Here is a 27304-nt window from a genome sequence, read left to right as displayed (position 1 = left end):
TCGATTATCCGGAAAATGAGGTGTGTCAAACTCCCGTCGAGTTTCAACATTCCCGAGTCCCCACGAATTCACGATTCTACCGTCAGTACCATCTGCAAGGGTCAATCAAATTAGAGCAAAGAATACGAATGTTGCTCGGAAAGAAACACGAAATTTGGCGGAATTTTATGCGAACAATGAGTGGAAATTTCTACCGTCTTTTTAAGAGAATTTTACGGCTAGCCTTAATTGGCCTAGACGGTGAACTCGGAATTGTATAAACTCTTGATGGTAAATAATTTAGAAGCCCTCTCTCTATCTCTTGAGATGTTTATTGGCTGCTCGAGTCGTTCCGCGGTTTACACTCGTACTTCTCGGTCTACGTGACCATCTGACGAATTAAGAAATGTTCACATCGTGTTGTACAGAATTTCATTCATTTTCTCTTCTATTTTTGTGGAGAATTCCAGAGTTTTTATTTTTTTCTGTACTCACGAAAATATTGTAATACAAATTATTTTAGTTGTGACTTGAAACGACGTGAGAGTTTAGACCGGTCTTATTTTCCAATCAATAATTTATAAATGAGAAGACATGATGAATTTTTCATTAAAATTTTTTTTACAGAAGAGTGAGCTTTCACAAGATGTCTCTTACCGCGTTGATAATGCAATATTGCTTTTATTATAGCGAAATTACGTATGAATTTAATAGAAGAAGTGAATGGAATTGTTGGATTCAAAGGCTAAATTTCATTTTTCGCAATATCCATTTCTCTGTATTGCCACACAGGCTGTTGACTTTTTAATCACATGAACGTAATACTTGCCTTAATTTCAAAAATAATCCAATTGCCAATTTCGGCTGCAGTGAAATTCATTAATTACTCGGTAACTCATTATTTCCATCCATTGGTTCTCAATTCACAGAAAGAATTTTTAATTAAGCAGTATAGTTAATTGAAACCGCTTGCGTCTATTCAAAAACGAGCCCGAAAAAAGCCCGCCCCCGGTTCCATTTTCATCGTCCCAACAAATACACGGCTTTTATTTCAACGTAAAAAATCCAATTATAATTTTCATAAAATTCAATCAACTTCTTCAACAAACGCAAAAGTGAATTTTCTCGTAATGCAGCATTCCAGCCGTTAAGTCAGCCGTCAAAAATGAATGCACGTAGAGTAACAAGAGAATAGGCGACAGTGTTGCTTGAGGGCCGCACGTCGCACCGCTCGGTTTTATAATTAAACCGTGCGGGGGAGCTCTGACTCATTACCAACGACAGTATCAAGTTAAGAGTAGAGACAGATGTCAGAGTCTCTGGGAGAGTTAATGCGAGGTAGGAAGAAATAGCTGAGAACAATTCTGTGGCACGATATTTCCACCTTTGTATGGATATGCGCGTGTGGTTAACGCGTTGCCTCGGGGGAGCCCTCGATAGTGCTATCGTAAGTTACCACTTACCGTTCCACACTTAACGCGTGTAATTTCCCCCGACGTACGTGCCTTCCTTTCACGCTCCATCGGGCGAATGCATCCCATCTCCCACGAGAGATGCTGTAGCACAGAAAAAAAATCGAATATCCGATTAAAAATAATACCGCCTGAAAAACGGAAAATAACAATTGCCATTTGACAATTATCATTTAACTTCAACTTTCTCACTAGAAAATTTTTTAATGATATTTTGATTTTTGAAAAATTGAAACATTTATTTTTCCGTTCATCTGCGGAAAATTGAAATCTCTTTAATTAATTTTGCGGGACTGGCCTCGTATGAGCGCGTGGGAGTTTAGGGAATTAACTAGAGGAGGCACTCTGGGTAATTTGAAAGAGCCTGAAGGCGTATGTTCACTGAAGCACAAATGGAAAATTGCCACAAAGGTCTGAAATGTAAAAATCCTGTTGATCTCTGTGCTCCCCGCTGAATCCACTTTGGTGTTTATTTGGAAGCGCCACGGTTGTAGCCATCAAAACGCAGTGATAAATACTTTTAGGAGTTGCACCCGTTCGAAAATTCACGGCCCGATTAATATTTTGAGGTTTTTTGCCAGGATAAGAGTAACTTTGAGCTCAAAAGGCTTTGGAAATTCAGGGGTTATTCTCGCTTAGGGAATTTACGAATGGCTTGGATTGCGGGCCTGGATCAACGATTTTCTGTCAGCCATCTGTTTTGCCAAGCTTATGCTCGACTTCAAAATAATTCAAGATTATCGGTATAAAAAAAAGTATTTTGTCCTTATTTTCTAAAATAATTGTTTCGAACTATTCTATCTCAAATTAAATTCAAATTCATAGCAGTGCGAACTAAAATGCAGCTATTACTTTAATTTTTCTAAATTCCGGCACTTTAAGCCACCAATTGGACAACAATATTTCCAATCCCCATAAAAAAATAAACAATTCACTGCGCTCACGTGGGCCGCCCCCGTGAAGCACAAAATCCACCGATATCATTCATCAAGAAGACTGTCTGTATTTACGAGCGCGACGGATTCTTCCGTTCCTTCATTTTCATTCTACTCCATTACCGTTATTTTCCCGCCACTTTCAAGCCAGCCTATTCCATTAAACAGTCTGATTTTCCGGTTAATGAATTTTGTGGGCTCGATTATCCCCCTCAGACTGCCGCATTCTCGACCGAGGAAGAATGGATTCCAGGGGAAAAGAAATGCAGCATAAAATTAATAAACGACCCTGTGGTTCGTTGTGGTTTAATAATTCCAGAATATCGATCAGCGAATTCTTATGCCGCGTGGCAATGCCCACCCGTGAGAGCCTCAAGGCCCTTCGGGCTTGTCTTCCGCTTCGGGGCTTCCTCGAACTCTAAAAACACCCATTCAAACATGGAAAATTATTTTACAGTCATTTTTTCCAACTTTCCTCCTATTTTTCAATTATGAATAAAACAATTGTTTCAGCACTGGAATTATGGTATTTGAAATTTTTATGGAGACTCATTGTAAGATTGTTTAATTTATCCTCAATTTATTAGGTAAAATTAAATAAATTGATTGATTAATCATTTCGATTTCAACTAGAAAGAAATATAACTAGAAAAGTATTATTTTCGTACCAAAAATGAGGCGTTTTAAATTATTTTAACAAATAAAGAGAACCCTCTAGAAGGGACTTCCCCTCGTGAATTCTCGTAAACCCGCCGAGGATAGTACTGATTGTAGCTGGACTAACCCTGCCCGCTCGCAATGAAACCGCTTTTCCCACTGAAATATTGTTGCCATCTGACATTTAGCTCTGCATTATACCAACCAAGTACACCGCGAGTGACTCGCCGGCTTAGCAATGCTAATCACACTGAATATTCTTATAAACACTCATACCAACGGACCTGTGAACCGACATTCGCACATTGTCTCCCGCAAGGTGTCCCTTTGTTCATTTCCCTCTGTTACCCTCGTCCTTTCTCCTCTCATTTTTCAAAAAAAAATTCCAGCCGGCTTTTTTCACTTCTGTTTTCCCTCGCCCTCCCCTCCCTCTAACTCTCGTTTACTTCTTATTTTTGCGCCACCCAATCGAGCCCGCGGTAGGTTGAGAGAAACCGCCGATCCCACGGTAGGTCGAAGCCACGTTGCCCACGCCACCACCATCATAGCCCTCCAACACTATTTCTTCCCTTTGCGCTTCCCCTTTTACAATCTTTTTCTACTTTCGTTCTTCTTGAATTTTCTCACTCACTCTGCGCCTCTCTTTTCCTCCCCCTCTTCCTACCTTAGCTCTGACTGTGGGCATTGCGAGATCAGCGCCGAGATTGCTTTCATCATTTTATGCCTCTTACGTGCCCTGTTGTCGCGACGAGTCGGCACTCCGGGTCGCTAAGCTTCGACAGCACCCACTACTGTCGATGTGTCTGATAAATTTCAGACACATCGACAGCAGGGGGAGAGGGAAATCGTGATTAGGTATTGGGGGAAGAAGGGGACGACTGGCTCTTAATTGCTCAGTCATGGAGTGAAAATATCGGAAGCTGGCTCCAGCGACTGATCTCCAACCAAACAATTGTCCGGAGTCCGGAATAATCATTGGGGTTTTTGATGTTCTGAGGCTTATCTAGGGAGCCCTCAGAAATTTTAGGGCAGTTGAATGAAGAATTTCTCAAAAACTAAATTATCAAACTCCTCATGGAGAAATTAATTTATTTTTCAATGGCAAAAACTCCAGAAGAAATGCACCTCCCCTCAATTTTTTAATCCTCACCACCCTCCAGTCTTTCCAGACAACACGTCCCCTCATCAGGCCAAGAAATCCCACAGTCATTGTCTGTCCAATCGAGACGATTACACGCTTCATCCCCATTACAAGTGGATTCGTTGCAATTTTTAGTGTCATAGATCACGACGTTGGCTCCCCTCACTCCATCATGACTCATCGTAATCATTGGTAGGTTGGTGTGATGAGTTGCGCAGGGTCGTGGATTACACCTGTGATGAAGAAATCCACATTGTGGTAATTTCAACGCATTATGCTGATGCCTGTAGTACTCGAACTGCTCCACAAGTCGATAGGACGAGAGTTTTTCACTGATGTCAGCCGATTCGTGACATTCACATCCATCAGATGGCTGAGTGTGATCAATTCTCTCAACTGCTAGATGGGTTTGAACCGATGCACTGTCCATCGTTTTACTTCTTTTACCATCAATTTCCATCAACTTCATTCTCTTCATTCCCTGTAACATATTTTGTTAGGAATATTGTTTGAATTCTAGGGAGATCTGGGAGGGAAAAAATCATAAAAAATGCAAGAAAAAAAATGACAAAATGATTGGTATTCACCTCCACAAATGTTTATAAATTCATATGCGATTTGTATTCGATAGTATCGTTAGCGAAGAAGAGAGGGACCTCCCGAGATACGATCGCAACGCGGAACAACCGTGTCAGGTTATACATTTACCATACAAAGTTGAATATCGAGAGAAAACCGGAGGGACGAGAGGAGGAGAGAATTCACTCGGTTTATCCAATACATATTCCACCCAGCGCACTCGCTCAAGTGCAGCGTCAGAGTGTACTATATGCATATTATGTACGTGTAATAACGACAATACCTTCCAAGACCCATCTCATAAACGCTGTTACCACAGCCGATATGTTCTCGGCTACACGTGTACAGGTGTGTTAAGTTGTGATGAGGTATATTTTGGTTATTCACTAACCTGCTTGTCACGTAACTCCACTGCTCCCCGGGAATGAATTTTCCCTGGTGTATTCGGAAGACAGTGGGACTTGTCTCGGGAATTTGATAGTGTCGATGTTGATGAGGCCTTTGATGGTGAGATCACCTTGACATGATCGAGGGAGCGATACTCGTAGCCGCAGATGGGACAGCGCGTTTGCAGTGAGCTAGTATCACCCTTCAATGGTAACAAGGCGCACAATGGCCAGCAACTGAAACAGCATCAAAGGGTTTAGCCATGCCTTCCGATGATGGCTCAATCAAATGTCATTGTGTCGGAGAAACAGGGAGGACAGAATTGGGACAGTCAGGGGAGATTGGGTATGGGCGGAAGACAAAGACGAACGTCTAGAAATTCATATGAATTTCATACGTCATTTTGCAAGAAAATTAAAATTGGAAATGCGGAGAATAATTAGCGATTTTTTTAACAAAATTTCAAACAATTCTCTCTTCCTGTGAAATCGATAGAAACTAGAAAATTTCAGGTTCATAATGTGTCCATCTCTCCTAGACTCATCCAAACATTTTTCTCTTGATCCTCGAACAAAAAATCGTAAACCGAAAAAATTATGACGATCAAAAAATAGCACTTGTAAAATAACGAACAGTCACCTGAAATTTCCTCCGTTCTACCCCACCCTCCTACCTTGCCCATGAAAATCGTAATAACGATTTACCCCAGAAGACAAATGGCGGCAAAACCCGAGCTGGTGATTCTCCTACGTTTTTCCAATACAACCGGAACTACTGGCTTCTTGCAAATGGGACAGTACGCCTTCTCACCGTGGGACCTCCACGTTTCGACTGTGAACCAAGGGGTGAAGGGAGGAAAGAGTGAACAGAGAAATATATCGTCGAGGCTAGCTTTATTGCATTGGCCCCCGGAAACCGGGGAAATAGATTTATCGCTTTAATCTGGTCATCCGATGCCACTGTCCGACCGATGGTCAGTGGCAATTTTATCTCCCTTTTTTCCATTTTTTCATCGATACCCGGTTTTTCTTATTTCGTTGTCATGTACTATTGGACCAACCTTTCGTCGAAAATATCGTTCGCGACGGGGGTCTCTTCGGACGGGCCGGTGACTTTTGCCGCGAGCGAGACCTCATCAGGGGGCTACATAATTTTTTCAGGTTACATTGACGTTGCTACAAATGAATGATTAAGATGATCAATCTACCTATTAGTTACGCTAATTATGTCGTTACCTTCGACTTCCCCATTTTGTTCTCAATTTATGAATCAATTTTAACCGCAGTCATCACTGAAATTTTGATTTTCAAAATGATTACATATGATATTGAACATAAACGTGTTTTCACGAACGTGAACTCAGCTACGGGACTCAGTAAAATATCGATTCACTGATCAGTTGTAAAATTAAAGAGTTAATCATAACTTTACATAATTCTTTAAAATTCACGGGTTCAGGTTTTTTTGGATGCCATTGGCAGATCTAAATATATTTCCGAATATTTTTTTTTGGATGCAACTTGATCATTTAGCGTTTTACTCCCCATTTGACTTCGTAGATCCAGTTTAAATTCAGAACGGAATTTCTCAAACGCATCCATCTCATGACACCTCCACGAAAGACATCCGAGAATAGCAAATGTGACATTTATTGAAATTTGCCGGCTCCCAATTCTCCGAATGCGCCTCATCAACAATGAATTCTCCCGTATAATTACAGACACGATAGCTAGGCGTTATGTAAGGTGAATCAGACTGGAGGCATGCAAACACTTAAATATTCACCACTCAATTTCGTGCGTATTCCAAACGACTTGGAAAGCGGATCAATTATTTATGATGCATTGAATTATAAGCACAAAGGAATACAGAATGCCAAGTGCTCCCTCTCTTATTACTTCTCTTCAATAAATAATCAAACGAGCCGTGAAAAGAAACAACTTTTCACCTCTGTAACTCGGTGAACGCCTGTGCAAGCGAAAAAAAAACGCAATTACATTTAACATTTCATAGAAAGCTGTAATTAGCACATATTTAACTTTGCGGAACGCAATTAGAAACTCCAGGCTTGTTTATTTGTGCGAGTCCAGATGTGTCGCATTGGCTGTGTACTCCGACTAGTTAAAAACCGTGAACCCTCCCCCTTTCCTCAAAAAACATAAATTACTCCTTTGCGATGCTGCAAAAATCACTCACTGAGTAACATAAATAACCCTGCAACTGTTTAACTCTTGTCTGTACCTTTTCGTGAGTCAACATCCTATGGAGTTGTCAATTAGGGAGTGATTGGAATTTAATTGAGATGTAGACAGAATATTACCCGGGTGTTTTTCATCACGAATTTTTTTTTCCAGATTTTTTAAATGTGCCGATTAATTTTACGGGTTTTTGAAGGCAAATTCTTCCTGTATAAATAAAAAAATCAACTCAAAATCCATACAAATCAATCACGCAATATTTCCCGCATTCGTACCTGAAAATTCCAACCCATTTCACTCTATTATTTATATCTCATCATCAATTCCCTCGATTAAAGAAAATTAATGTACAATCACGTCAATTGCGTACGTACAATTTCATCCGATTAGTTCCAACGATGTATTAATTATCCATTAGATCATAAATTCATGCCGATGAATTAATTTCCGACTCCATCATTGGATTTTTTTCATCAGGGAAGATGCTCGAGTTACGCATCCGGTGCAAGAAGCTAATGGTATTTGCAACACACACACAGTGGGTCAGGAAATCGGGTCGGCTTGTAATACCAAAGAAGGGGGCAAAAGGTGGGCGAGGGACGGGGAAGGGGTGGAAAGGAGAAGGGCAATACCGTTAACCCGTCTGCCTCATGCTCGGCTGAGGCCGCGGAGTGTTGTTTTCTTTGTGCGACGCGCCTACAGACACTCGGTAAAAAGCGGAACTGTAATACGTGCATCCGCGCAAGAACTACTTAGCCCCGGCGGTCCCTCTCACCCCCGTTTTTCAATCATTTACTTGAAAATCGATGGGGGGACGAAAAAAGCGACTGGATAATGACGGCGATCACCAAATTCAGCCGCACGCTCACCTTGGCTAGTGCTCGCAGGGAAAGTTTCCATCCTGGAGCGCCTAATCGAGTATTTGACGCTTTGTTTGGTTTTTTCGGATGTAATTAAGGGAATTTGTCCTTCGGAGAATGATTCTCGAATTGAGAGATTTTTTTCCGTTTCTACGTTGAGAGCGAAGGTTGCAATGTCATTCGGGAATTAAAAAGGATAATTTGTTTTGCGTCAGTCGTTTTTTTAATTTCAAGAAGTTTTTAGTTCCATGTTGAGGTCAATAATAAGGCATTTTTTGATTATGGAGAGCGGGAATGGATTTGGGAAGATGATGTAAGAATGTTGTTTCTTCACAAATTAATAATCAAAATTAATTTCAGCCAAGTTCTAAATTTGGCTGGTTTGCTGATGCAAAATTAATTTATTTAGAAACGTGGTACGCCGATTCGGTTCTTTGTACCATTTGTTTTGACGAGGATAGGAAAGAAAGTTAAACGTTTGGTTAGAATGCGTTATATTGAATAAAATACCGGATACATTGGGGATTGAATTACAATGTGCTCTCACTCACTGTTTATTCTCGACTGAGTGAATATTTCATGTACAATTTGGCAGTAGAAAAATGCAAGGTGGAAGGGGAAGAGGGAGTAGGCAGAAGGGATCGGTGAATTTAGGATTAGGACAATTGCTGTCAATAATCATTAAGAGAGAGAGTGGACCGATGGTCGGGCGAAAAAATAATCCCTTGTTGGAAAGAGCAAAAATTGTCGGGAATGGGAAAATTTTGGTTAATGGAGAATTTATGGCTAAATAGCTCTATAAAATTAGAAGACCTTTCTTTTGATTTTTATGTCCCAAGACGCGTCTAGACATAAATAAATGAAAAATACTGATTTTGGGTATTGGCACGCAACAAATGTTGTTAGAATAATGAATATATTCCTGAATTTTCAATTGTCCAGAATGAAATATAAAAATGCCCATTCCTGTGAAATAAATAAAATTATGTGCTCGCACAATTTCCCAAAAAATGAATCGATCCGAAGAGGCATACATAAAAGATTTCCTCGTTCCTCTTCATTAAATTTCTTCTTCGCCCTCGTGAGAGAAGTTATTCAAATAGCCCGCGCTTGGTCTCCAGACGTACTTAATTTTTTTCAATTTGGAAGAGACCGCTTTTTTCCCTTTCCCTCGGTCTTTTCTCTTTCACATTAAGCAATTTAAACCATCCGCTATAATGAAAATGGATCCGTAGGTAGACGTCGCGTGCGGTCTTACGGGTATTATGGTAAACAGCTGGGAAAGTTCATCGACTCGTGTATAGAAAGGGTTGCGTGAGTAAGGGAGGGGGTTAACAAGGCATTTTAAGTAGATCGGTCAACGCAAATAGCGGGGAATCGCCGAGTACGGGGGGAGGGTGGGCCACACGTGGGTTTTGCTGTCCGTTGATATTCGCATTTTCATTTTGCAGCGACACGCGATTGTATTTTCGTTCGGCCTTTTACGTTTGCATGTGAAATTATGTTACGTATATTGGGGAACAACTTTGTTAAATTGGAATAGTAGGTACTGGCGCTATCACCGATCAAAACATGAAATTTTATCGTTTTGCAACTGCACGGAAAACTTTGTATTAAAATTTACGGTGTAAAGCATGTTTACACATTTTTCGTTAATTTTATTTTTTCCCAACTCGAATCAATTTTATTATTTTTGTCACAGACCAGGAGCTCTATCATTCAAACAATTTTTTTAATCACTTATTCTGCGAAAATCAATACAAGTGAGTGCAATGTGAATACTGGACTATTTAAATAAACAATTGTACTAAGCTGGACAATTGTCGGTTTTTTACTGCTTTTCAAAAATTCTTTGCCAATGCTCCAGAATTCGATTATACTCTCTAGAATGGTATGGAACAAAATGACTCTCAAATGGACCCGTACAATGAAAAAGAATTAGAGCTATCGACCCTCCCGCCATTTGAGATAAAACGACAATCGTATCTGTTATTGGTGTGCCACGGAGATAAACGATCTACCCCTTGCGAGAGTTATTATGCATCGTCGGTTTGTACTTGTACTTGTGCGGTCGGGGTTTACAATCGTCTGGTTAAACGGCCTCGCCCTTAAGCATCGCGCGTCCCCTCTTCGGGCCCTTCTCCTGTGTTCCTTCGTTATTCATTCAGGAACACAAAGGAAATGGAGACCGCAACTGATCGTCTCGTCGAAATTCAATCTTGAGGTTGGGATCGGTACTTTGTTGTTGAGATGTTGGCCACAAGACGGCATCAATTTTTCTTTAAGTATCAGGATTTCACTGATTTTCCAAATAAATCTAATTTTTTACGTTCGCCAAAGGATAATAATTCGAAGAGTTCAGAATTGACCTGGCGCACCTCCCGGAGAGCTTTTCCCAGTTAATAATGTTCCAAATATTCCAATTTACTCGCCACAATTGGCCATACATTTCTCGAAACCCTCGAATGAAGGAATGAAATACCCACTGTTGGATGACTCAACTATCCCGATAACACAGCTCCCCATTGTTCCCCGGGGACAATTTGTACCGTGCGGAATAAGCAAAACGAAAGAGTTCGATGCAACTCAGTGATTAGACCCTGATTGCGAGTGTCACGGCGTCGGTTACGCTCGGGTAGCGGTACGTTATTTCCTTTTGTTTTCACTATATCCCTCGACGTTATTTTTTTATCCTCTCGGCACACTTATTCATGCTCGCGATGATGGCCAGGGTCAGGCTGCGACAGCAACCGCATGCCCACGTTCAGTCCGAGATGCCGTACTCTGATTATAAAAAAATTCTCAAGCCCGAAGTGAAAATAAACACCAATAAAAAATCCCGAATATGAGCGAAGAAAAATTCATTAAGTGGAGTTGCTCTTACGCTCTTGGTTCGTCTGGCCGTCGCGCTTTGATCATCTCACCGTGACACAGATTGGCGTGCTTGGTGTCTGATGACCGGAAATTGTCTAGGCTCTCCTCTAGCCTCCTTTACCCCGAGAATACGCGACGGTTTAAGTAGAACTGTGTCGCCTTAAAAAAAAAACCGGTTGTCTCGCGCCGCCACTGATGATTTTTATCTATGACACAAGCCGACGATATCAAATTAATAATTACGGTTATAACGGTGCGCTATGTAGAAAAAAATCAAAAATTAGATTTGAACCATCGTTAGGCTTTCATTCGAAAGGAAAAATGGAGAAGTGGTGCAGAGCTCCTGCTGTCACAAACAAAATTGTGAAGATAACTATGTTCTCACACACGGAGAAAAAAATTCGATCAAAATCGCCAGAAACGAAACGGTGAAAATGACACATCGAAACGTCATTTCCGAGCACCGTGAAATTCAATAAAAAAATGTAGGTCGGAACTGAAATTGTACGAATTGTCGTTCGGTAATTTTTCCTCCACGATTGAGGAATTTTACAGAAAATCATTTAAAATTTTTCGCCATTAGAGTTACACAAAATCAGAAATTTTCACTTCTCCGGGAAACACTACGTGACAATTTTATAAATTGCTCGATGGTGAAGCGGAGAATTCACTCAAAGCTTCATATTTATTCCCTCCCACTTCTACAAAAATCAGCGGAAAATGATTTCTTATTGGAAATTACTGGATTTTCCAGAATTTTTACTGGACACACTTCACTCTGGGCGCAGTGAGAAAAATTTATATTCCTTCCGTATAAGTAAGACTTAATATCGCATTCACACCTCCCACCCCTCCGAAGAAAGTTACGGAACCTGATCCACACACATTAGTGTCCTTCAAGCGAAAGTTTTTGCAAAAGGAATGATAAATTTGTCGAATGTAACATGACTATGTCTTTGATGTTAATGTGGGTCAGTTGGCCGGTCGAGGCCAGCCCAGGGCCCCTCCTCGTAGTCTCTCTCGCTGGCCGTAAAACAAGCACGTAGAGTCGCGTGCAGTCTCGCGATCCTCGAAAAAAAGTGAAACGAAAAGAGGAACGTACGATGCAGGGGAACTAAGAGAATACAATAATAACAATAACCGGGAGGACGATGTGGAGAGACTTGTGAGGGTTCTCTCAAATTGAATTCAACCGGTTGGATTTTATCTAATTTTATCCCTCATTCCGTGACCGTAAATTAACGTTGCTCGTTCACTCGAATTGCACGCGAGCAATTATTTTTATCCCCGGGTTAATGCAGGATCGTTGGGATGAAGGAGAGGAACAAAACTGCTGGGCAATTATTTTGTTTTCCGTTGGAGACAGTTGGCGATGTGTGTCAAGGGGTCAATGGATCAGACTTTCTTATTCAGTCGATCTCCGGGCTTTCGCGAATTTTCAGTGATTTATTCGGAAACGTCATCAAAATTTCCTCAAGAGTATAATTTTTATTGAATATATCTCCCCTAGTCATTAGCAAATATTTTTTCCTTCTAATTCGACAGCTCAATTCGGTAGCTGTTACTGAACCTCGTTAACACCAACCAAACTCTTCTATCAGTGTAACACCTTCAGGGTATCTCCGGAAATGTCTCCCAATTTACCTCTCCACACGTCGCTCTTAATTTTTTTATCCCCTCTGACACAAAATGGTCGTAAAGCGAGTGTTCCAATTCCTCATGCCCGCAGGATGATTAGGGTGTGGTACTGGTGTCTTCTGGGAAGAGGGATGTATCCACTGGACCCCCTCTCGTCCTATTGAGAATCACGGGCGTATTAAATGCCCGCAGGACCCTGAATTGCCACTGAGGGAACTGTTGAATCATTTGAAAAGATCTAGTCTACACGCCTTGATCCGCTTGATTATCAAACTGACCGGTCTCCGGGTGTGAAGCGATGAGTCATCGAAATTAAGACAGGCATCGGCAATTGGGGAATTCAGCCGTGACCCACAGACACACTTCGGGCGTTAACGCCATGTTTCTCTAATAATAAAAAAATCCAACAAGTCCATTGGGATACGGGAAAACAATGGCTACTGTTGTTCAGGAAGAAAAATCTAAAAACATGGGAGTAGTTGGGTGAAGGTGAAAGAAATGGATGGAGAAGAGCGGAACGGAAAAAAAGTCTTCGGGGAGCCGGGAGGGGGGAACTCCCGACGGCTTTGCGACTCCGACAAAAACTTTGAATTCCCAGGGGTAGAGGAAGCACCGGCGGATATTCATATTTTTATCCATGATGAGGTGCAAAACGTATATACGTGTCCGTTCGAGTTTCTTCTGTATTCGTAAATATGATTCATGCGATTTTTATGACCTTTTTCCCTTATTCAAACTGGGTTACAGAGTGGGATGGGGGAACAATGGAGAATTTATGTTTGTCGGAGTTGTATTCTTTTAGCCATCGGTGGAGCACGAAATTTGATCGGATGAGTAGCGTCGAGAGCAAGGCAAATTTAACTGTTCGGAAGGTAATTGTTTAGTAGAACAATCGAAGGGAAATTTTTTGCATCTCTGTTTCTGAATAATCCGAAAATTTCTGGTATTTTTGTCGCCTTCCAATGGTCGAATTTTCACTCGATTCTCACATGTTGAAGCTAGCGAAGTGGATGAGGGGAAGAGGGGAGTGGGAGGAATAGACAGGTCTATATATCGTATCTGCACTGACACGAGCAGCCATTATCTGGATTTTCCCGGAGTTCCTCGTAGAAGGCTCTGTAACCCTAGGGTTGGAGCAACAATGGGCACAGAATTAGATGGCCAATTGTACTCCATTAGGAACGGGTTACATCGTGAAATTTCAGGAGGCCAAGGACAGAGTGAGAAAGCAGGGAGAGAGAGAGGGAAGATGAAATGGGGATAACCCCTCGCATGCTAGCTTTGTCAACTTCACTCTGCAGGTGAATTACCCGACGATAATACGTATAAAGGGGGTCTCATGTGTTGTGAGGATTATTGGAGCGTGCTGGTGGAGTACGTCGCCCGTTTCAATCTCGTCGGGACAGAAAATTGAAGGGACATCAGTTCGGCAGAGCCAATTTTACTCTTTTCAGTGCTTCAAATTAATAGATATGAAATCCTTTGTGTTATGTGAATCATTCAGTTCCGGTTTTATATATCTGGGGATATCTTTTCACTGAAAAATTGGTTTCCTCAGTTGATGATATTATTGTATGTACTGGAAGAAATCTGATATGAGAGAGAACGAGAAAAAGTCTTTCGGAAATTTTTATCAGCAGCGGTTTTGTAGGGATTCCACAGCTATAGTTGATTTTTCGTTTTTTTTCTTATTATCGTTATAATTATTTTCCAGTGACATTTAACCGGATTTCATCTTTGAAAATTCATTCCGAATATTGAACTGAACTGTTACCCTCTAGTAGGATCCGATTTTTTTCCCTCCGAGATACGCCGATTTTTTTAAACCCTGACCCACCTCCACCACAGTAATCAAATCACTTTGAGTCAAAGAATAAAAACCACCCCCATCCCGAAAGCCCGCGGAAACAACATCATATTTACTCTTCCCCGTCTCACCAAATATCTTTTATTTTTAATTCGGCCATTCGTGTGCACTCAGGCCATACGAGCAAATAAAACTCACTCTCGCTCATATAGCCGTGGTACTCAACTCCACTATCTTCTCAGGGGCAATCTAGGATGGCTTGCACGCCTGGGATAGCTACCCGCCAACGTACCATCGACCATTACTTTTCAGTATTGCAGTCACTCGCGGATGCATAGAATTTTTAATAGACAGGGAAATACGAAAAAATCACCGAACAATTTCTTCCATTACATTTTTTTCTCTTTTTCCGAATGTTGTTGGTAAACAACGGGCTATTCCCAGGTGTCAAGTTGTTGAAATATCCACTTTATTTTCCTAGCCTTATATTTTCCTCTCTCTCGCTCCGGCATTTTTTCAACTTCATTTATTTTATCACGCAAACTGATGCCACGTGTGTGTACATGAGGATGTAAAAGAGCGAAACGCGGCGGAAGGGAGGAGGGAGGTTACTACGGGGAATACTTTAATTTCCCATCAACGTGTCCTTTTATTTTCTCAGAAAAAAATAAAACGCACATCCGGCTCGTTAACACGTTATCGCTGTTGAAGTTCTTTCGCCGAGGGTAGGTAAAAAAAGGAGAATGGCGGCCGAGGGGGGAGGAAAGGGGAGGGAGAAAAAATCACAAGGGAGAATCCAAGAGCTCGCTGGCGCGTAAGGGTCATAAAGAGTTGGCGGCACTCAGCAAGCGTCTCAGTCCCTCCTCAATTTTCCGTCTTCGTTTTGCCACTTGGAGTCCTCCACGTGGGGGTCCCTCTCAAAGCGCTCGGTAATGCCGTCCACCCGGTATCCACCCGGTTTATCTAACGTTCCACCTCCCCCCGGTGAGAATGAAATGCCGTAGATGAGAGGAGGGGGCGGGAGGGGAGGTCAACGTTGGTGGGATGTATGTATTGTTCGATGAGAGGGGGAGGATTTTTGTTCTGAAAACTATTTTTAAAAATCAAAGCAAATGGCAATTTTTATTTTGATTGTTTGACGAAGTTTAATTTCCTATTTTCAATGCGTTAGTTTAAATGAAAATGTTTGTTGGAAGGAGTTTGGAATTCCACGATAATAAACTCAATGAATTTGAAAGATAAAATGAATCTGTAATCAATCAATATGACCGAAAATTTACGGAACTCCTCGCATCGGCCGATACCCCAGGCAAGCCAACAAGATCTACAGCATCGAGAAATTCAATGAATCTAAGGAGACAGAAGTTACACAGAGAATTGCGCCTTCAACCATCCAACGTTAACGGAGAAGCTTTCCTACGCTTTCTGTAACCGTTTGCACAAGAACTTTGTAACAGAGGGTGAGAGGAGAGAAGAGACTCACGTGGAAGCCTGGGGACCAATTAAAGTCACTTAGTAAATATACGTCTTGCGATGAGGAAAAGAAGTTTGAGTACGAGTCGAGACGGAGACTGCGAGGGACAGGTAATGGCTGAAGTCTGTCCGTTATTCTGCCTGAGAGTATGGATTAATTATCATTGTATCTGGAACTGTCATTTTTCCTCACTTCTCATGGGAAAAATAAAGAGAAATAGAAAAGTGAACTACAATTATGGATACGCTGAACCGTATCATCTAAGAAAAAAATAGTTTAACCAAAAACTTGTCCCGAGCGAACACTTTTAATTAATGAGTCATCGTATTTCTAAAAAATCTTTACGTAATTTGTTTGATTACGAAAGATAAAATTTTGAAACCCCAGTTGCATCTGCAATCGAATTGATCTTCCTCACGTCTGCCCTATTCGTCTTTACCTAGTGCCCTTCGGTGTGAGGCGCCCGCCAGCTCTGAGTACCTCAAACGCCCCATCAGGTTGCCTTCCAGACGCGATACAGATCTCCTCGTGATCCACTTACGTCACAAACTCCAGTATCTGTACTTGGTATTGCATATAAAACCCTGGCGCGTGAGAATTGGGATGAGAGAGCCTTGAGAGTTATTATCCATCGTATTTCCACACTCACGTCATTCGCTCTCGAGCTCCCACTATTTGCATTCCCTCGATTATTTCACTTTTTTTTTTCACCTCCCGTCGTCGTTCATATTCGCTTCTTGTCCCTGCACACATGAACTATTGTCCTCGTCAATTTCTCGTTGTATTGAGTTAAGACGAAGCAAAAAGATGATGGTTTACGTAACACTGACGTTTAATCACCGTAAACGTCACGCCAGGGGAAGTATGATGAAAAATCGGAAAAATATTGTGAGTGCAGAATTTAACATAAAAAAGGGAGAATAAAGTAGTGAAAATGTTTGTCGGCGAGATGAATTTTATCGATTCACCGATGTATTGAAATGGTTAGGATGAAAAATGAAGTGAAAACGTCACGTTTACTCACTACAACGTCTGGGGGAGGTGATTAAATTCTGAGCACGTACCTGAGACGTGAAAAAAGGTCAAAATTATTCCAATTTGGAGGGGAAAAGGAGACATTTGACAGACAAGACAGTTTCATTATGCCTTGAAATGTATTTTTTCACATTTGAATTGTCAAAATGTAAATTTTATTTTCGTGTCAGTATGGTCCTGGGTTGTCATGTTAACATATTGAAAAATCATTTAATATTTTCCTGTGTAAGACACTGAAAAGTTAAATGAATTTGGAAACGAGATCTCAGAAGAAGGTGCCCTTCTTTTTGCTAGTGATATTCTGTCGAAAAAATTATTGAATTAAAAGTTTCGCAGGATTTTTAAGCCTTATATGTTGATTTTTTCATTTTTTTTCCGCATAAGAAGGTCTGAATTGTACCAGAAGTAATGAAATACTATTAGGCATAGGTCTAATCTCAGTACAGGGGTTGAGTAGACACAATGTTCGATATCCACGCCTGCGAATACACGAGAGTAACGTCACTTCTATCTCCTTCGCGGTCACGGCAATTCGTTTCGATATCGGATCGCGCCGACGAACGGTATTCCGTGCGCGATGCATCGCTCGTGTCGATATTAATATATCGAGTGGTCCCGGTGGAGGAAACAACGGGTCTCGACGCAGACTCACCTTGTTTCATTAGAGAACACGTTTGTATTTGGGTTGGAATAACGTCCTGGATTAATGTTGTTTTTTTTGGTTTATGAAAATGGCAAGTTGTACTGCTTCCTCATTAGCTGTTTTCCGGGCTATTCCTCGGTTTAATTAATTAAATTATGGAAATGGTTCGGGTAATTGTCGGTGCTGCGGTGGTTATTTCGATGGGAGAAATTTTTATGGTGATTTTTATTAAGCCGGGGGCATAGTTCAGGGATGGAGGAAGAACCTGATTGAGAGAGTGTTGGATTTTACGAGTTATTCATTTTTTTATGGCGCTGGAAAATGGAGAATTTTGTTACGAGGAGACATAATTTCTCAAGTGAAATCTCCAGGAATTCCGCCAAGGAAAATTCTTGGTTTAATGAAACTATCCATTAAAACTGGATTTTTTTTCATTATTTCATAGTTGGATGAGGATCCGCAAATTTTTGTTGCATTGGACCAAACAAAATAAAATCAAAATATTATTATGGAAATGAAATTTAAAGTAATCTAAATGAGGAAAAATCAAAGAAAGAATTCCATTTGATCCGGACATGGGATTCAATTATTTTCATACTATAAAGCTCAGGCATCTCTCGTCATTCCTAAAGGCCCCGGCGTGTCTCAACGCAATATAAAAGATTTGACTGAAGCACACCATATCGCAAACTATGGACGTCGGCCAAGTTTCCGGGGATGGCTTCAGTACCGGAAAAGAAAACTCGAGTATATGGAGAAAGCGGAATAGTCAGGAGGAGGGGAAAAGAGACGTTTGAACCCAGCTTAGCCGGATGTCAGAAACAAAAGTCGTTTCCTCACAGCAAAGAGATGAAAAAAAAAATACGGGAAAGAAAGGAAAGTAATATCGAGGGACTGGTGCAGAGTGTGCGAGAGACATTGGAGAATATACATTCATGCAAGATGCTCGGTACAGATGGGTGGAGAATATAGACAAGAGGGAATGTCTTGGGCTCAGACGTCATACGTCGGTCCAGGGAGAATGTACTTGGCATCAAGAGGTACAATGTAATATGCATTGCGATGTTTATTCGTCCAACAAAAATCGCCTCTGGATCGCCGATTTTCCGATAACCATTCGCACAAATGGATATACCGCACTTTTTCCAGAGATAATGTCGATGGAAAGACCGAGGGAATTCCGATAGGATCTTTTTCCCTGGAAAAATTTCCATTTTCAACGTCTCGATTTTACAGGGAGAAAAATTATTCAGAATTGTTTGGGGATTATTCTGCCGGGTAACTTGGGGTCAATTATCTGAACAATGCATACCTTAAGTTGAAACCACTAACGTCTTAAAAAAGTCCACAAAATGGTAATTTTGATCACTCATTGCTACCAATGCAGCACAAAGCAAAAAAAAATTATTGAACTGCAGACGATGTAATTGATTCGCGATGGCACTGTGTACAGAGGTAATAATCGATCGCCGGGAAACTACCATAACCATTATGAAACAATTCCCCTCAAAAAGCGCGCGCCTCATTCACGCTGCAATGCGGTGAAAGAAATTCACGTAATTACGACAATACCAAAGTACATTTTCCGGTGAAGTAATGGGTGAGGACTACAGCAGACAGAGCGGAGCCTTTTCACAACATTAAGACCCCTCCCTCACCCCTCTTGCTTCCTCTCGCAACTACTTCGTCTTGTCTTTTTTATTTTGCCACAGATTACCGACCTCTTTTTGCAATGTTTACCGTCGGCAATTAAGTCAAGCATTCTCGGCATTTTACACTGTGAAAATGGATGGTGGGATTGCCGGCAATTCTCAAGAATTATCAGATATTGACCTATAGAGGGGGATCACTTTCAACAAGTCATTTTCAAGGATAAACAGCATTTAAAAACTTAATGGGAAGAATAATTATTACTAAAAGTCCAGTCATATTTCACTCCTTAAAAAATTCCTATAATTGGCGGAAAGATTCCGATGTAACACCTGTGGGCATCGAAGGGACGACAAAGCCACGAGGGCTCCGGCAAAATTATTGAATAAAATATCAAGAAAAATTTTCCTGTTGAATAATTTTTTATTCTGATATAAATTTAAGTCTCCTCCGTCCAATCGCTATCCCCTGACGTCTAGGCATTATACAATTGTGCACATACACATTGGACCCTTCGAGGCGAGGCCGGAGACAAGCTAATGTGCGCAGGTGGGCGCATGCCACGATCCATGTGTCGCGATAACACGGCCAACTAACCGCTCACCGTGTGTTACCATCTACCGACAACTTAACTTCTTCATGGGACTCACAATTCCCTTCCCCTTTCACCCTCTACGCCAACATCGCAGAATGGAATGCTTCGGGTTGAGCGATACGAGAATTAACGATTCATTGAGGAATATTTATGTCACCGATGCAATAATTTTTTTTTTAACAACGAGTTATCTCCGTCGACTTTAGGGATAACATTCTCGGGGTGATTAGGATTAATACACACAAGGGAATTTTCTATAAAAATTCTAGGATGAGCGCCAGAACACAGTGATCTCCAAGAATTTGAAAAAATGAAAAATTTAGATTTAACCCAATAAAGTTTTCAGTTCGAGCCTTGGAATTTTTCTTTGAAATTTCTCGCCATGTAGGAAGAAGGAAATTTTTTAAGAAAATTTTCAGATTCAATTTTTCTCGAAAGGTGGTCAAACATTCTCTACCACCCTTCCATTCTTATCAGAAACCTGAATCTCAAGAGCTGAATTAATAGGAAATACCATTAAATTGGAATTTCAATATCGACACTTTTCTCAATTTTACATTTTTCCTTCTGAAATGGAGGTGGAAATGATTGGGGGTGATACAAGCTATTTGCTTATCAGTGAAAAATATCATATTCCTGGGGAAAATAGAGATGGATTTAATCTTGAGAAAATGATGGGAGTGATCCATCGCTCTCGGTGGAGACAACCAACCGTATGCATTTTCTGGGTGTTAGTGAGGGTGAATCGATATCTATGATGGATTCGCTCGGGGTACTGACTCATGGGGCAGTTGAGTGTGGCAGATTATAAGGAATTTACTTCGTAACGCCGGGGCAATTCCTTTCACCCGTTCACGAATCCATTTATTCGCAATTCAATTCGAGAAGTTTTTAATTTTTTATCACTGCTATTTTTTTTCTATTTTTTCGTCCTCTATCGAGTGGATATTTTTCATTTGTCAATTTGGATTAATAAACATCCATTAAGATCATGGGGGTTATTAAGAATTATAATTGCCAGGCTCAATTAAGATCGCATCGATGAATTACGACTGTAGTTGGCTTGGGGGCTCATGCCAAGCAGATTAATGGCGAATTATATCGAAACCTCATGAATTTATACCTCTACTTGGCTTTAGTAATTAAAAATGCCTTGTAGTGAATAGTTATTCGTATTCGAAATTGAAGAGCTGAAATTTTCTTGAAATTTATGTCATTCATTGATTTGAATGGCCAATTTAAATTCAGGGAAAATATCGTCTCTACTTCAATGACATGTCTGAAGAATTTCATTCACATAAAGAAACGATTCATTACTCCACAGAAATTAATTATTAATTTATAGAATTCCAATAAAACATTGAGAAAATTTGCCAGTTACAATCATAATGTTTTACCGCGTATAATTTTCACTGCACTATAACAATGCAGATATCAATTTCAAATTTATCAACCGTAATTACATAATTCTCAGAGTCGATCAACAAAAGAAAGCCACTGACGTCGAAATCCTCCGTTATTCGTGGTAAACACGACGTGTGGATGATCTGTGGGCCATCTTGATGCTATATCTTTCTTGACTCACGTTTAATTAAAATTCTGTCCGCGCGTATGACACAAAATTCCGTGGTAATAAGCCCGGCAGAGTTGTATCTGGACAGGAGGAGCTCTATCAAAGAATCTTTTCTCTTTCGCCTGGGCCACAGCGAGTACCGCTAAATTTTTACGTTTTATCCACCCATGATTTGTGCTCAGTATTCATCTCGTACCCACGACCCGCATTCGTTTCTACCACTGCCAAGGAAATCCAATTTATTTTTCTCCCATATCCTTTATTTATCTTATTTCGTTGATTTTTCCGTTTGCGTTTCATTTGTACAAAGAAAAAGAATGATTGGAAGATATTTTTGGATTTCAATAAATGTAATCATTCATTGAAATAAATGATGACAGGAATGTAGGTTTTACTGAATATTTCCCGCCGTGTGTTATCACACTTCCGTGTTATTACTCCATCTCCTCCTCTGCAATCGATAAATCCAGACAAGGATCCCACCAGATACGAATATTTTATCCGTTTATCGACCCAATGCCTCCTCCTCCCCCACGTTCCTCTAGTCAAAAGTTAGAAGTGCGATATACCCAAGCGTTATATCCTTCAGGACGGTTACGCTGGAGAATATTTCCCTGCAAATGAGTCGTTGCATATTCCATTGCGTTCAATCGTTGACTGGCGATGCACGGATGAGCGTAGAATAATTATTACACATCCCTCCACCCGTTAATTATTCATTCCCATTTACATGAGTTGGGATAGCATGCACCTGACAGTTTTCGTCATTCAACATCACTCGTTCGCTGTATGTTTACGACAAATAAGGCAATTCCAACCAGTAATCACACATGTGATAACAATGACAGCTTCTTCAACTGCCACTTGTCCCTGAATCAGTATCCATCGCGTGCTTGCATCGATAGTGGGTAATTCTGAGCTGCTATTAGAGTCACCTGAATTTTACAATGGGATGTCGATGAAAATTCAATTGTTTTTTACATTCTCATCGATTATAACTGATTATGATGAAATTCACTGGCGAACACTTTATACATTGAGTATTTAATAATCTTTTGCGACCGAGCTGTGCTCCTCCACCGGATCGAATGCAGTTTCAGATGCACTTGGATGAATAATATCAACAGGATCGACAAGTACAGATTCTCTGGCTTTTACAAAGTCCCGGGACTCATCTCTCAGTGGTAAAGATTAAGCTGATAGGTCTCAAGCCATTGGAATCTTGGTTGGTTGAATGCTAATTATCTGATCCAGGGCTGGTATTGCTCCTATCGTTGGAATGGAAACTGCATTGGGCGCTGGGGAAGGGGTGGCAGTGGATTGGAAGGGGGAGGAGGGAGGGGGCAGTGGTCGTCGATATGCGGCATAAGACCAGGGTACGCAGAAGCAATATCCAGATCATTATCTGCTGAAGGGGAGGCCCAATGCTGGTGCAATCTTCCATGGCCAGATCGGAGCCTGCGAAGCGTGCCATTACGCATACCACCTGATATTTTATTCTCTCCCTTCTCTCTGTCTTTTTTTCTCGGATTTTTTTTTCTTACTCGTCCTTGGGTTCTTCTCTGCACCATGTGAAGTTTCGTATGGCCATTTGTAGCAAATTGAAAGTCGATACCGATTCAATCCCATAGAGTCAAATTACCTTGTGATGCGGGGAAATTGGAGGCACAGAGATATTGGTTAACAATCGTAATGAAGATTCTTCGTGATTTTAGTTTGTTACGGCAGACAGATATTGGGGGTCAGGAGATCAGTCTTCGAGGGGTTGGGGGAAAGTGTTTGAATGTTTATTTGAGATAGAGAATAAACTGGTGATTTATCGGGGGTGAATTGGCTTTGGAAGACACGTACGTCCTTTTCATTGTTTTTTCTTTAATTTTTTTAAAGAAGATACGGCCAAATCTTGGGCGTTACAATTCTGGGCCACAATCGGGTATGCAATTTCCCGCAACTTCCTTCAGCCTATTTTCTGCTTAAGGTGTATTACCGTGAGGGTGGGAATGTTAGTGAGTGGAGTGCTTCATCGGCAAGGCATGTCACGTCTCACCAATATTGACAGTCAGCCCTGCTAGATTCCGGTACTACCCACATTTCGAGGGCTTTCGTATAAACTTCCATTTGGCTCCAGTCTACGATGTACCTGGGCAGAAGGGACCTTTGCATTCTGCACATCGGGTCAGTCGCGAATTTATGTACACGTGTTTCCTATCCGGGAAACCGATTACATTTATGGAGAGTGCATTCCGTGACAATTTGGGGAAATTATTTTGGAGTGGATTTCAGGATTTGTTTGAGCATCTTGAGAAACATCGAATGGTATTTCTCGTATTGAAATTTAGCTAAAAAAATGTATTTCTTCAAAAACATCGTCTCTCTCCATTTTGTTGGAAAGTTTAAGGAATTGGAATAATAGATAAGTTTGTTTTGTTGAAATCACAAGTTCTTGTCATTTTCGCAAAGTTTAATTAAGGGTCTTGTCGTGGGATTATCTCGGTCTTCCTCGGTAATTTAATTTTGAACAACCCCGTCTAAAATTACCGCTCAAGATTTTCTACCCCTCTCACCCTATCCCCTGATATCAAGTGGACAACTCATCTCAACAAGTGGTGAAGGGTTGCGGCAGGTTTTTTCAACCTGACAAGAGTGCCAGGTTACCCCGAAGGATTTTCTAAGAGTAATGAAATGGGACGCGAGCGCGCAGTAGGTCTAGTGTTTCCACCTGCTCCACTCGAGCACCATTCCTTTTATTCTCAGCGAAAAAAATTCTATAGGATTGCAGCTCTACGCCCCCTGGGAATGTAAGTGGTTAAAAAGGCAAATGCACACTGTCGCATAAATGACGAGAAGAAGAAAAAAATGCGGTGGAATTTTTTAAGTGAAGAGACACAGGGGAGATGTCCGGGCAAATGAAATTGCAGATGTAGAGAAGTCATTGGTGGAGACATTCTTCCTTCGGGGTGCCCCTTCCTCGGGTATTCATCCTTCGGATGTACTCCACTTGCCAATTGAGGGATGAATTTTTAACAAGACGGAGATGTATTCACTTCTTCCTGTACGTGCCTCATACTGATCAGCATTTTCAAGGGGTCGATCACTTAATGATATTTAAGGGTTCAATACCTATAATGGGGAGAGTCTTGGAAAGTCACTTTTTATTCCCAGTAAAAAATCTTCAAATTCTTAGTGCTGAAAAATTTCCCTTGATTTCCATTCAAGACGCAACAGATGCTTTTCTGTCTACAAGAAGGATATAAAAAAAAATTGCACTGGATTAAAATGCTTCAGAGCATCGTTTCACAGAGGCAATCAGCCAGACTGTCCAAGATGTTCTTCCAAACACAGGTCGTATTTCTCTCAATGTCTTCAACAATCTGCGCACCCCTCCCACTCAGCTCTTCATAAACCTTCTCAGAGTAAAAAAGAAGCCTTCTACAATTTACGACTCGTTCTCAGATCTATTTAGATTTAGAACATGAAATCGCGTGCAAAACCTCGGTAGACTTCCGCTGAATCGCCACATGCCCCCACACCTGCCCATTTGCCTAGGCACCTCAATCCTTATCTATGGAAACGAGCGATTCTCGATATAAGCTATTTCTCAGACACTTTAGCCGGTTTCAGCCTCGCCAATTCATCCATAACGAAAGTGAATCATGATCGTTCTTCTCCAACTGCGTGAAAAAAAAAACATCCAAAGATATCACAAAAACAACCACAATCATCGGCTCGAGAGCTACCATTGATGTTTTTTGTTTGAATAATTTTTTGTTGATTTTTTTTTAATCTCTAACCCGTTCTGGAACGTATTATCAAGGTGAATGCCGTGATCATTAATCATCATAGTCCTCGGGCAAACGCACCAGAGGATAAATTAGCCAAGGTCACAAGCACGGACGTCCCAAATGCAGTAAAAAGTCAAAATGTATCTCAAGGTCTGTCGGTTAATGGCCACTTATCAGTTTTTTCGCGGAACTTCGTAGTTACGAATAAATAACAAAGGATGAAGAGAATTATTGCCGGATATTTTTTGTTGAGATACGTAATCAGGCTCAGGAAATCGGAGATTCTCTTTCAACAATAGATATTTTCTCACCATTTTATGTAATTGCAGTCACGAAAAAAAATTATAAATATCCTGGCATAAAATATGACATTTGATTTTTTTAAGCGGAATTCTTGTATATTTTTATTTTCAGGAAAATATTTCTTTTTGATTCAATATGTATCATTATTACGACAGTAGTTCATCTCCAAGTATAATTAGCGTGAAACTTTGCATTTACTTCATTATTCATTGGGGAATTGATTAGAAAATTGGAGCAACGCTAATTTTCTGCCAGTAAATTCTTTGACATTTCATTGTCACCGCAATAAAAACTGCCGTTTCACCCCGAGTAACCCCAGTTATGTATTTATCTATTGACCCTGCTATTGACCATCCAGCCCTCAAGGCTCCACAAAGTAAATAAGTAAATAAACTCCCCTAATCTCATCCTCAGTTGTCTTATCGCCTCCCATTGTCCATCGAATGTAAACACAGAGGCCCGAGTAGTTTTATTTGAGCGAACTTCGCTCGCCAACGGCCGTAGAATATCACTAGGAAATAGAAAAGAATCTAAACTTGAGTCATGCCGACTTGTCCCCAATTCCAAATGTTATGTCCGTCTCCTTGGCTTTGTCCAAGTCCACATTTTACACGAGTGTCATAAAAAGTTTTGCGTCATTCCCAGGATCAGGAAAGCGAGGGTCCACGTGTCGTTGGGGTCGTTTACGTTTTTCCTTGACCCCCCTAGTGGATTGAGAGCGCCTTGTCCACCGTACAGTATTTTTTCCTCTCTTTTAACTTTCCGTTAAACGATAGACCGTCATAATAATGAAGATAGCGGGCGAAGGAAGCTTTTGTAGCCCTCACTCTCCTGCCTCGGTGAAGTCGTTGCAGTTACACGGCTATCCTTCTTTCCACCAACCAAACTACCGTGATAATAAAACTAAATTGCACAACAGCCACCTATGTCTGATAGTGCAAAGTTGGGGCTTAACTTCAGCCGTAACTCCCGACCATTTTCTCGAAATTCGAACTTTTTAAAAAATTGATGCATTTCATTTCAAAGCATCATTTGATTCGACATTTATCGAATCACAAAGGAAAATGTCGGTAAAAATTGTTCGTTGACCGCATCACACACTCCGCACGGTATTTTCATAACCGTAATAATGTACATTTGTTACTCTCTTTATTAAAAAGTTCCGTTTGATTCGAATGCATCATCCCCCCTCAGGCAGCGCTCACAAAGGAATATTCCCGCAGGAAATGGAGTAATGACCCGTCAAGTTCCCGTTCCACCCGAAACATTCTCCCCATACCTCCGTCGTCCGAAAGCACTAAATTTTTACGCGCTTCGCTCCAAAAATTTATGGAATTTTTGAGTGATTTTATACAGCTCAGTAGTCGTCTTTCACCCTGACAAGCGGACACACATATGTGAGTATCACGAAAAACTCGTGAAAAATCATTCACAAATACGAGCATGTGTATGCGATAGTCTGCGTGCAAAGCAGCCACATGAAAGCAGTACGGTGTATCCCCCAGGTATCCTCGAAGATCGATAAACACAGCATACATACCATATTGCCGTCAGCGTCTTACAGTTCTCGACCCACATGACCTGCAAAATTATCCCCATATACTTCGATGTTCATGATAGTTGTCCCGGTACTTTGTGCTGGGAAAAAAATCCGAGAAAAAAGAAAATGGTAAAATTTACCGAATAGAAATCATCCCGTCTGCATCATAATTTCAATGTTGA

At 40.9% G+C, this 27304-nt stretch overlaps 2 protein-coding genes across 6 annotated transcripts in view; one reads left to right on the top strand and one right to left on the bottom strand.

Annotated features, from left to right (window-relative positions):
• Positions 1–27304, top strand: part of Twin (twin) — a 339039-nt gene that overhangs the window by 212269 nt on the left and 99466 nt on the right. The gene's annotated exons all lie outside the window — the stretch shown is intronic.
• Positions 4152–7121, bottom strand: LOC135161041 (uncharacterized). Its single transcript, XM_064118303.1, has 5 exons — positions 6386–7121; positions 6211–6325; positions 5855–5981; positions 5155–5386; positions 4152–4665 (listed from the first exon to the last, which is right to left on the bottom strand). The coding sequence occupies exons 1-5, from the start codon at positions 6398–6400 to the stop codon at positions 4183–4185; spliced, it is 972 nt and encodes a 323-aa protein (XP_063974373.1). The 5' UTR covers positions 6401–7121; the 3' UTR covers positions 4152–4182.

This window comes from Diachasmimorpha longicaudata, chromosome 1, assembly GCF_034640455.1.
Source record: "Diachasmimorpha longicaudata isolate KC_UGA_2023 chromosome 1, iyDiaLong2, whole genome shotgun sequence".
In the NCBI taxonomy this organism is placed as follows: domain Eukaryota; kingdom Metazoa; phylum Arthropoda; class Insecta; order Hymenoptera; family Braconidae; genus Diachasmimorpha; species Diachasmimorpha longicaudata.
The sequence above is the reverse complement of the archived record's forward strand: the minus strand, read 5'-3'. Positions and strand labels throughout refer to the sequence as shown.